The sequence below is a fragment of the Culex quinquefasciatus genome, chromosome 2, assembly GCF_015732765.1.
Source record: "Culex quinquefasciatus strain JHB chromosome 2, VPISU_Cqui_1.0_pri_paternal, whole genome shotgun sequence".
Taxonomy (NCBI): Eukaryota; Metazoa; Arthropoda; class Insecta; order Diptera; family Culicidae; genus Culex; species Culex quinquefasciatus.
Genome location: NC_051862.1, coordinates 39,011,428 through 39,023,652, shown reverse-complemented (window position 1 = coordinate 39,023,652; position 12,225 = coordinate 39,011,428). Strand labels below are relative to the sequence as shown.

Genomic DNA, 12,225 nt, shown 5'->3' with positions numbered 1-12,225 from the left:
GTAATCAACAGAGAAAAAAAAATCAATAAAGTCAACATGATTCAACCGCTTGGATCCGTCTGCATCGAAATGGCTTTAGAGTCTTCAAATACTGATAACCGTTAAGCTCCCCCATCCGACCGCGGTTATCTGGCTCAATTGGATGACAAGGCGTGGCCCTCCGCCCCCCGACATGTGGCAAGTGCGCTATAAAAGCGCACTGGCGTTCCGGGGACCTCTCCAGATGTCCTCTTGAAACGGTTCGGTTCGGTCTAAGCGGTAACAAGCAGTGTGTGTGTTTTCGAAGTGGTTCCCAGGAGAAAGGATTAACTTAGCAGCAGGAGGAGCAGGATGGTTCGGCAGAATTGGATCCTGTTGGCAGTAGTTGGAGCGGTTCTGATCTACGAAGCCAGTGGTTAGTGTTCGACACGTGTGCAAGGGAAACGACTCAAGGATTAAAAGTTTGGAAACAAAACCAAGCTGAAAAGTAGAAATTTTAGGAGTTTTACAAAAGCTGAGAATCTTCAAAAGTGTTAAACCGGATGTGTAACAAATGATTTGAGGACATTAGGAAGCAAGGACACTTTCTGTTTTTTTTCTTTTATTTTTCAAAGTAATTTTTTATTCAAAGAAGTGCAGTTATTCAAAGTTGGTTATAACTCCAAATAAAAATGCTCCTGAAAGGATGCGTGCTAAGGAAACAATAGTTGTGTGCTCCATCAAAATCTTGTGAATTTGGTGCAAAAGTTCCACTTTATCGCTACTCGGAAGTTGATATCCATTAACGAAGCTTAGTGAAAAGTGATGTTTCTGCTCTCTCGGCTGAACTAGTGTTTGCCTCTATTTAATTTACTTTTGTGCCGTCATTAAGTTAAACTCAATTACCAGAGCAAAAAAAAAATAAAGAAAAATTCTAAGATTGTTGAAAAATGTAGAAAATATACATCAATTTTGAAAGTTTTTGAAATGTTTTAAACGTTACTGGTTTAAAAAGTAACAGCGTAACCTCAAATATTTAATACGTGATCTTTTGTTTAACATTCCAACTCCCAAGGCTCAAAAAAAGTTGGAACGGTAACTTCAACCAGTTGGTTCTCGGGCACTACTCAACCAATCGATTTATTTTTCCTGTGATTTGTAAGGATGTCTAGATGATCCTAGAATTTAGCAGAACTCGATTTGATCAAATCTGTAATTTTTGCAATCAAAAACATCGTTCCAACTTTTTTTTTCGCGTGTATACAAAGATTTGCCAAAAATTCCGCAGAGGCTAATTTCAATAAGTTGCATGAATTTCAAATTTCACCAAAATGTAAAATGAAAAGTTGCTGAATAAACTACAATTTAACAATTTATACTAAACATAAAAACTCTACCAACTCACACGAAATCGGGAAAAGTTGCCCCGACCCCTCTTCGATTTGCGTGAAACTTTCTCCTAAGGGGTAACTTTTGTCCCTGATCACGAATCCGAGGTCCATTTTTTGATATCTCGTGACGAAGGGGCGGTACTTTCCCTTCCATTTTTGAACATGCGAAAAAAGAGGTGTTTTTCAATAATTTGCAGCCTGAAACGGTGATGAGATAGAAATTTGGTGTCAAAGGGACTTTTATGTAAAATTAGACGCCCGATTTGATGGCGTACTCAGAATTCCGAAAAAAACGTATTTTTCATCGAAAAAACACTAAAAAAGTTTTAAAAATTCTCCCATTTTCCGTTACTCGACTGTAAAAATTTTTGGAACATGTCATTTTAAGGGAAATTTAATGTACTTTTCGAATCTACATTGACCCAGAAGGGTCATTTTTTCATTTCATTTGTTCTACAAAGTTGTAGAGCAAACAATTACAAAAATTTTGATATATAGACATAAGGGGTTTGCTTATAAACATCACGAGTTATCGCGATTTTGCGAAAAAATGTTTTGAAAAAGTTACTTTTTGCGTTTCTCTTTGTTTCGTCGTCCGTGTCTGTCGCGGGTGACCATGAACGGCCATGATCGACGACGACCAATTTTTTCTAAACTTTTTTTCGTAAAATCACGATAACTCGTGATGTTTATAAGCAAACCCCTTATGTCTATATATCAACATTTTTGTAATTGTCTGCTCTACAACTTTGTAGAACATTGTTACACTCTAAAAAATAACCCTGCAAAGTCAGAAAAAACACGAAATTTTAAAATGAAAAAATTTGTTCTAAATGAAAAAATGACCCTTCTGGGTCAATGTAGATTCGAAAAGTACATTAAATTTCCCATAAAATGACATGTTCCAAATTTTTTTACAGTTGAGTAACGGAAAATGAGAAAATTTTAAAAACTTTTTTAGTGTTTTTTTCGATGAAAAATACGTTTTTTCGGAATTCTGAGTACGCCATCAAATCGGGCGTCTAATTTTACATAAAAGTCCCTTTGACACCAAATTTCTATCTCATCACCGTTTCAGGCTGCAAATTATTGAAAAACACCTCTTTTTTCGCATGTTCAAAAATGGAAGGGATAGTACCGCCCCTTCGTCACGAGATATCAAAAAATGGACCTCGGATTCGTGATCAGGGACAAAAGTTACCCCTTGAGAGAAAGTTTCACGCAAATCGAAGAGGGGTCGGGGCAACTGCTGTGTGAGTTGGCGGAGAATTACCCAAATATATTTTTCTAGCAGTGAACCGAATCCCAAATATTTTATGCAGTTTGAATTTTAAAAGATTTATTCGTTTGCTTAGCCAAACAATGTTTGCTAGCCATCATGTACAGCTCAGAAGTAAGGATTTATTTAAAGTAAAACAGTCGAAGGAATGTAAAAAAGAAAGAACAGGAACAAGAAGAAAGTTGTCTATAGTTCTCTATGATTTCGCACATTTTTTCGCTATTTTAAAATTTCATTCTTTTTATGAAGCATTGTCCATGAATTCCCTAAGTCAAAAGAAGTCATTTGGCACCATTATTTTATCAATACAAGTCTCCATAGAATTTTGGGTGCCGGTCATACAAAATGGATATGTAAATATGGGACCATCCATAAACCACGTGAACACTTAAGAGGGAAGGGAGTGTCTAAAATTTTCAAGATTTGTTCAGCTCCAAAAAAATAAGATTCACAAATCCAAAATATGTATTTTTTTATATTCGAGATATGTTTTAATATAATTTAAGGTTCTATAAAAGATATTTTGAGAGCCATAGTAAGTGATGGTAAAAAACCTGGTTGAGTGGATATTAACATTATGTTGATCGAAAACATCGTGTAAAAAGATAGGACGTGTCACAAATTAGCACACAAGCGATGAATTGTCAATTCGATTCTTTAGGCAACAATAAGTAACTATGCCAATTTTGAGCAAAATCAGTTAAGGTTAAACTTGACAATGATCTGACACATTTAACGCCACCTTTTTTGTGAATTTGAAATTTTTGCATTTCCAATACATTTGTGCGGTTTTTCCCAGAAAAACTTCAACGATAAAAAGCGAACCTTATATTTTCAAAGTTATCTATTTTTACCTAAAGAATTGAACTTGGGGTATCTCTTAAGATTTTCTAAAATTTTAATTTTTTCTTGTCAGCCTAACCAACACTTACTATGGCTCAAAAGTTGTCTATTTTTAGTCTTATAAAATAGATCAAAAAATGTTTAAAATAAAAAAAATCTTATCAACTTTTTATAATAACATGATAAATACAAAAACAGTCTTTTCCGGGTACCTTTTTCCGAAAAGTCGTAATCATAACCTACAATTTTGCCGAAGACACCAATTCGATCAAAAAATCCCTTCTCAAGATACAGAATCTCATACATCTACATACAGATTTTGTTTGACCAGCCCCTAAAATTGTATGGATACTTGTATGGAAAAACAAATGATGTCAAATTTCTTCTATTGACATAGAGTATGCGTTCATCCTAATAAAAAAAATACAAAGAAAAGTTTGTGTAATCTTAGAAAACCACCTTGGAGTTTTTTTTGTATTTTGTTGAAAATATCAGGATTGAAACCGAGTTTTTAGGGTCTGTAAAGACCATAAGATGTGGCGTAAAAAAGAGGACAGATTGCCTTTTCAGCTTAATTTAAAACAAACTCGACCTTTTATGTTGTCAAAAAATTGCAAAATATCTGACAATAAACTTAAAAAACAGAAGCTAAAAGTCATTTGTACAATTTTTTTCAACTTTTCATCGCAAAAAATAAAAACACTGAAAAGATCTTTTCAGCAACCATTTGTTTAACTGTTGCAGAAAAGTTAAACTGTTTAGCACCCTTCCTTGCCCTGATAAAAAAAGTTACCAAATAAACTACAATTACCGTCATCAGGGGTGACATTGGGTCGTACAAATTTCTGCATTTTTGTATGACCCAATCTCACCCCCAAGACCCAATGCCACCCCTGATGACGGTACAATTACTTGTATCGAAAAGTAATTCTTTTGATATTTTTTAGCAAAAACCAACATACAGATTTAAAAATATAGAGAATATATTTGAAAAAAGTGCTGTAAACCAATCTAATCTAAACTAATTTGCCGATTCTTTGCAGGCCTCAACTGTATAGTGTGCAGCAACGAAGAAGCAGGATGCACCGATGGAACAAAACAAGCTGAACTCTGTGCTGGAAACGAGGTTAGCTGCTTTGTAAGGCTCGTAGATGATAAAGTCAGTCGTGGTTGTACTGCTGATGAAACAACCTGTTCTGATAATGATGGAACGAAATGTAAAAAATGCAATGATGACATAGCTGCAGGGTGCAACTCCTTCAAGTGGCTCCAGTGTCACAAATGTGCCACCACGGACGCGACCTGTTCGGATGCGAAACTTGGAACTGGATCGTTTTGCAATACGTTCATAACCAATGACAGATGCTACGAACGATTTGTGGAAGATAAAGTTGAACGAGGATGTCAGTCTGAAGTGATACCACCTACAGACGATGTCTGCCAGAATAATGAGCATTGCAAACCGTGTGATGTAAACAACTGTAATAACGATGAAGGCCGGGTGTTCCAGGTGACCAAATGTGTTCAGTGTGATACAAGCGTCGATAACACTGGAACCTGTCTGGATGGGACACTAGCTGCTTCCAACTGTGCAAGTCCGTCGGACGGGAAGTGCTTTACAAAGATTCTTGATGGTAAGTTATGGTTTTCAAATTAGAGCAACGGATAAAAGCGAAACGACGGTAGTCACTCAGAGCCTGAGAAAATAAAGTATCAATCTCTATTTTTAACCTCTCGACAGATGGATCCCTCCAACGTGGCTGCCATGGCGAATTAACTGCACAAGAGGTTACAGACTGCACCGGACCAACGTGCGCGATCTGCACCGAAGACAATGGTTGCAATAAGGGAATCTTCCCTGCCGATAGACTGCAGTGTCATCAGTGCAAGAAGGCTGATAGCGCAAGTTGTTCCGATGAGTTGACCACGGAGGTCAATTCCAAGATTTGCTCGATTTACCAAGCGGATGACAAGTGTTACTCGCGGGTGACTGCGGCTTTGAATTGTAGGTTTTTTTTTTGTTTTTCTGACGGAATTTTGAAATCGATTTGACTAATGGCCAATTGAACTTGCAGTCGAACGCGGATGCCAGTCGGATTTGCCAGACAACGAAAAGTCCTGCAACGGTTTGGAAAACTGCTTTGAATGCGATGGTAAAAACTGCAACTCGTTATCCGAGCAGACACTCACGGAATCCACCAAATGCCGGCGATGCACCTCGGACGATGCTGGATGTCTAGACGGGACGGCTCCAGCTCAAAGCTGTGGCCAAACAGGAGATTCGTGCTTTGTTCGCATCAATAGTGAGTTATTGCGCACGAAAAAAAAACATGAAATTAAAATTCACAGAATAAATATTCGTTCTAGATGATGGAAAGCTGGAACGGGACTGTCTGTCGACACTCAAGACCGATGCCGAAAAGGTAAAGTGCAACAGCGATACTGACAAAACGTGCATATCTTGTACTGAAGCAGGCTGTAACAACCAGAAGTGGCGCAAGTGCCACAAGTGTGAGGGAGATGCGTGTAAAGACGAACAACCAGGAGAGGGCGAACATTGTACGAATTATAAGGAATCAGACAAGTGCTACGAACGGTTTCTGGACGGTACGGATGTTGAACGAGGCTGTGAATCGGACCTGGATCCCGCGACGGAGAATGTTTGCGTCGCAAATCAGCAGTGTAAAACGTGCAGCGATTCAGATGGTTGCAACAAGGACGTCAGCACCGCATTCCGGGAGACCAAATGCGTACAGTGCAAATCATCTGAAGATGCGGATGGAAGCTGTCTCAAGGGAACGAAGGCGGAAGAAATTTGCGCTGATCCAGATGGAAAGTGCTATTCAAGGATCATTGCTGGTAAGTTTCAAAGAGAGACGACTCTGTTGGTTGGTATCTATAAATACCAGAAACACAAACCAACAGACGTAGATCATTCTGCTTTTTTCTTTGCGGGCGAAGTGTCATTTCTACTACTCGAATTTGTTACTCTGTTGAAAATGTTCGTGGCAATTAGGGCGTCCATTTTTCCCGGGTTTTGAATTTCCGGGGAAACGGGAAAATATTTTTTAAATCCCGGGATTCCGGGAATTTTATGAAACAGTCATAAAATCCATGTTTTCATTTTATTTGCCAAGTTTTTAGAGCTTAAAGTCATATAATTAGCTAAATCTTATTAATTGGTGATAATCTACACTTCAAAATAAACAAGAATATATAGAAACATTTTTTTTTGGTTCTTTGTTGTGTTTTGAATTTGAAATGTACCTCAATTTCTAATCAAATGTGATTCAAATTAAATAAGTCTCTTATAAATATTTATTTTTAATTTTTTTTTCATTTGACATGACTGAAAAAGCTTCAAAAAATTCTTATAAAATGTCAAAAAACAGTCAATGTAAATTTTGAGATAAGTTTAAAACTAAATTTGACTTTCATGTTTTTAATTTTTTAACAAATTATCTTTAAGTCACTACCGCCTACTAGGGAAAATCGAGACTACAGTCTGATAGGTACAGAAGTTTTTATAGCAATAAATTTGAAAATCGGTGTACTAATTATTATGTTCTGTTTCTGAAAAATTATTAAATATGATATTAGTTTTGAAATTTAAAATCATGAATACACGTAAATGATACCTAGTCGTTTCAAAAATGTAAATGTATAAAATTAAAAAAAAATTGAAAACAATTTTCCCTTATAAGCCAAATGCTTGCTAATATTTGTTTAATAACCTTTTTTAATGCTGTAAATCTCTTATCGATTACTAAGTATTCAGCTGTTCATCTATTTCCACAAAAAAAATCAGAATTTCCAGACCAAAATTTCCGGGACAAAACATAAAAAGTCCCGGGATTCTGGTATACCTGGTTTTTTAAAAATCCCAGGAATTTTGAACTCGAGTGGCAAAAATGACAGTTCTCCCATAAGGAATGCATTGTAGAAAAAAGCAAAAACTGCTCGAATGGCAATGCTACATTCTTGATTGATGGATTTAGAAAGAGCTTCACGCCTGTTTGTTTTTTACGACACGTGTTGTTGATTTCGAAAATAGTTTGCCGTCAGCAGAATCGGCCACAACTGAAAGTAAATAGATTGTTCCTTAACGGAAAATGTTTTTTTGTAATACTGGTCATGTTTGTTACATAACCACCTGCACTTTTTCTTAAGCTTCAAGTTGATTCTCACAATGAATAAAACGGGTTTTGACGAATTTAATCACAATTGGGGCCTAAAATAAAGTTCCCTTGCTTGATTTCCGAGTACAGCGACACTTTGAACTGCCAACAAGGAGTTTAAAATGGATTTTGAAACAAAAATACAAAGTTAACATTTTTGATGATATTTGTGGTTTTTGTCGTTTAACGTTCATTTTTAACTTAAAACTAGTTGAGTTTTGTTTAAATCCAGTTCTTAAACAAATTTCACACAAAATAATCTTCCAAACAGGTGGCATTCTGGAACGAGGTTGCCGCAGCGCACTGACTGCCCAAGATCAAACCGCGTGTACTGGGGAGCAATGCATCCTGTGCGGCGATGCTGGGTGCAACAAGGGGGTGTTTCCGGAAAACAGACTGCTCTGCTACCAGTGTAAGAATACGAATGGCAATGATGTCAGCTGCTCGAACGAGTTGACCGGAGATTCCAAAGCCGGTGTTTGCAAGATCTACAAAGCGGATGATAAGTGCTACTCGCGGGTGACTGCTACTTTGAATTGTAGGTTTTTTTTTTGTTTTTCTGACGGAATTTTGAAATCGATTTGACTAATGCCCAATTGAACTTGCAGTCGAACGCGGATGCCAATCGGATCTTGGAGATAATGCCAAAGTTTGCGATACACAGAGCAGTTGCTTGGAATGTGATGGTAAAAACTGCAACTCATTGTCCGAGCAGACACTCAAGGACTCAACCAAATGCCAGCGATGCACCTCGGACGATGCTGAATGTCTAGCCGGAACGGCTCCAGTTCAAAGCTGTGGCCAAACAGGAGATTCTTGCTTTGTTCGCATCAATAGTGAGTTATTTAACACGAAAAAAATTAAATTTAAATTCACAGCATAAATTTTCGTTCTAGATGACGGAAAGCTCGAACGTGACTGTCTGTCGACACTCAAGACCGATGAAGAAAAGGTAAAGTGCAACAGCGATACTGACAAAACATGCATATCTTGTACTGAAGAAGGCTGTAACAACCAGAAGTGGCTCAAGTGCCACAAGTGTGATGGAGATGCGTGTAAAGCAGCACAACCAGGAGAGGGCAAATATTGTACGAATTACAAGGAATCAGACAAGTGCTACGAACGGTTTCTGGACGGTACGGATGTTGACCGAGGCTGTGAATCGGATCTGGACCCCGCTACGGAGAATGTTTGCGTCGCAAATCAGCAGTGTAAAACGTGCGATGTAGATAGTTGCAACAATGACGTCAGCACCGCATTTCAGGAGACCAAATGCGTACAGTGCAAATCATCTGAAGATGCAGATGGAAGCTGTCTCAAGGGAACAAAGGCGGAGGAAGTTTGCGCTAATCCAGATGGAAAGTGCTATTCAAGGATTATTGCTGGTAAGTTTCAAAGAGAGACGACTCTTTTGGTTGGTATGTATCTATAAAATCCAGAAACACAAATAAACAGACGAAATCATTCTGCTTTTCTCAGGGCCCCGGCGATGGCCTTATATGAGCTACCGAACAACATTGGCAATATGGCGTCGTTTGTTTACAAACATGAGATTGTTTGTGGACGAACCGAAAAATTTACTTTTTTGTAAAAAAATTCTATTACCATTGTGCAATAATATTAAGTTTTACAAAACAGAAAAAATTCGTTAAATTCTAGACCAGAATTTGTTTTATTATTATTTTTCAATTTAAAACCACTTTTATCGCGATTCTGATCAAGATTGCACATCAAATCATCATGCCTTTAGTGTATCTTTAGTTTTCACACCGATTCGCTGTAGATTCGTGTTTAAATTTTGAAATTTAGCATAAATTAAAATAAGTTGCAAAATTCTCAAATTCAGCGATGTGCAACCATTTCCACATCACCCATGCGGGAAACCGATAATGGGGTAATTCATGCGTTCCAAACTGTCAAAATTCCAAAACGTCATTGCCAATCTTCGGTTCGCTGCTTTTGTTCGTGTTTGAAGTTTCGGGCCGAGACTCTGGCTTTTCTCTTTGCGGGCGAAGTGTCATTTCTACTACTCGAATTTGTTACTCTGTTGAAAATGTTCGTGGCAATTAGGGCGTCCATTTTTCCCGGGCTTTGAATTTCCGGGGAAACGGGAAAATATTTTTTAAATCCCGGGATTCCGGGAATTTTTTGAAACAGTCATAAAATCCATGTTTTCATTTTATTTGCCAAGTTTTTAGAGCTTAAAGTCATATAATTAGCTAAATCTTATTAATTGGTGATAATCTACACTTCAAAATAAACAACAATATATAGAAACATTTTTTTTTTTTGGTTCTTTGTTGTGTTTTGAATTTGAAATGTACCTCAATTTCTAATCAAATGTGATTCAAATTAAATATTTATTTTTTCATTTTTTTATTTGACATGACTGAAAAAGCTTCAAAAATGTCGTTTAACGTTCATTTTTAACTTAAAACTAGTTGAATTTTGTTTAAATCGAAAACAGGATCACTGTTAAACAATTTGCTGTTAATAACGAGTGCAAAATTCCGTCCAGTTCCTATACAAATTTCACACAAAATAATCTTCCAAACAGGTGGCATTCTGGAACGAGGTTGCCGCAGCGCACTGACTGCCCAAGAGCAAACCGCGTGCACGGGAGAGCTTTGCAACCTGTGCGGCGATGCTGGGTGCAACAAGGGGGTGTTTCCGGAAAACAGACTGCTCTGCTACCAGTGTCAAAGTACGGATGATGCCAGCTGCTCGAACGAGTTGACCGGAGATGCCAAGGCCGGTGTTTGCAAGATCTGGAAAGCGGAAGATAAGTGCTACTCGCGGGTGACTGTTACATTGAATTGTAGGTTTTTTTTTGTTTTTTTCTGACGGAATTTTTAAATCGATTTGACTAATGCCCAATTGAACTTGCAGTCGAACGCGGATGCCAATCGGATCTGGGAGAAAACGTCAATGCTTGCGATGCACTGAACGATTGCTTGGAATGTAATGGTAAAAACTGCAATTCATTGTCCGAGGATAAGTTAAAAGCAGCAGCCAAGTGCTTGAAGTGTGATTCTGACGAAACAGGTTGCGTAGACGCTACGTCCGAAATTGTTTCAGCTAATTGTGATAATGTGGAGGATTCCTGCTTCGTACGCGTTAACAGTGAGTTGTTGCAGTTGCCTTTACGAATTAGCCCTGTTGTAATTGATAATCTTATTTCAGATGGTAAACTGGAACGCAACTGTCTGCAGACGCTTAGTGAGGCGGACCAAGCCAAATGCAAGGACGCCAATGATCAGTCTTGCGTGACCTGTTCCGCGCAGGGGTGTAATGTGGAAAAGTGGATCAAGTGCCATCAGTGCAAAGAGTCTTCTAGTTCTACCTGCAACGCAGCACAGGTCGATGACAATGCTCAGTTTTGTGCCAATTACAAGGTTAACAACCAGTGCTACGAGCGTTTGGAGAGCGAAAAGGTCGTTCGAGGATGCGCCAACGATCTCAGCGAGGCAGCTTGCGCCAATAACCTGGAGTGCAGCACGTGTGCGGAAAGTGCATGCAACAAGGCAGCTGCGAATTCGCTGAAGACTAACCAGCGGTGTCTGCAGTGTAGTACCGCTTCGGACGAAGGCGGTCTTTGTCTGGCTGGAACAGCGACGTCTCAAGCTTGCAAAAAGGAATCCGGTGGCAAATGTTTCAACCAGGTTCAACCAGGTACAGCACTTTACTTATTCAAAAGAAACAATCAAGTTACAAACTTTGAACCTTCCAGATGGTCAACTGAAACGAGGCTGCCAAGGGGAGCTAACTGCTGCCGAAGTTACCGCGTGCACGGGTGATTCCTGCAAAATCTGCGACTCAGCAGATTGCAACACAGGCCTGTTCCCAGCGAACCGCCTAAAGTGCTACCAGTGCAAGTCCTCGGCGGACGAGAGCTGCAAGAACGAACTGCAGGGCACAGACAAGTCCCTCTACTGCAAGCTCTACGTAGCGCAGGACAAGTGCTACAGCCGCGATGCCACTGATAAAGAATGTAAGTTAACCAAATCTTCAAGTTACAAACCCCCTTAAACCCTCAATCTTCTAGTCGAACGTGGCTGCCAGTCGGATTTGGGCCTCAACGTGGACGCGTGCAAGGATCTCGACGGAAAGCACTGCAAGACCTGTGCCGAGCCGGACTGTAATGCCATATCGAAAATTAAGCTCAACGGAGCCGGGGCGATCGCGCTGAACGTGGTGCTGGTGGTTGTGGCTGCGGCTGCAGCAGCAATCGCTGGGCTGTGAGGGTGAGGGTTAATACTGGGTGCAATAAAGATAGAACAACTTTAATTGTGTTGGGTGTTTACATTATGATGAGAAGTTCCGCTAAACACCGTTTAATTATCGTAACAGCTTGAAATTTTTGTAGACTATGACTCATGGTAGTAAAACATTTTGCTTTCTAATTCACGACAGCAAAATTTAGGCACAAGCTTCAAACGAAATCGAATAGAGTATTTGGCGATTGTAAATGAGTTCTATATAGATATCAAGCATTTTTGGTCGTTAATTTGTGAATCGATGTCGTTTATTTTTACTGACCCTTTAAAAGAACAAAGAGTAAGCAAAATCTAGGCAT

At 38.8% G+C, this 12,225-nt stretch overlaps 1 protein-coding gene across 1 annotated transcript; it reads left to right on the top strand.

Moving 5' to 3' along the window:
* Positions 1 to 219: 219 nt before the first annotated feature.
* On the top strand, positions 220 to 11,936 carry LOC6037859 (proprotein convertase subtilisin/kexin type 5). Its single transcript, XM_038250263.1, has 13 exons — positions 220 to 394; positions 4,515 to 5,105; positions 5,213 to 5,476; positions 5,547 to 5,774; positions 5,839 to 6,330; positions 7,921 to 8,187; positions 8,258 to 8,485; positions 8,546 to 9,034; positions 10,207 to 10,467; positions 10,539 to 10,772; positions 10,833 to 11,321; positions 11,380 to 11,640; positions 11,695 to 11,936. Exons 1-13 carry the CDS (start codon positions 331 to 333, stop codon positions 11,889 to 11,891), a joined length of 4,065 nt encoding a protein of 1,354 aa, XP_038106191.1. The 5' UTR covers positions 220 to 330; the 3' UTR covers positions 11,892 to 11,936.
* The last annotated feature ends 289 nt before the right edge of the window (positions 11,937 to 12,225 follow it).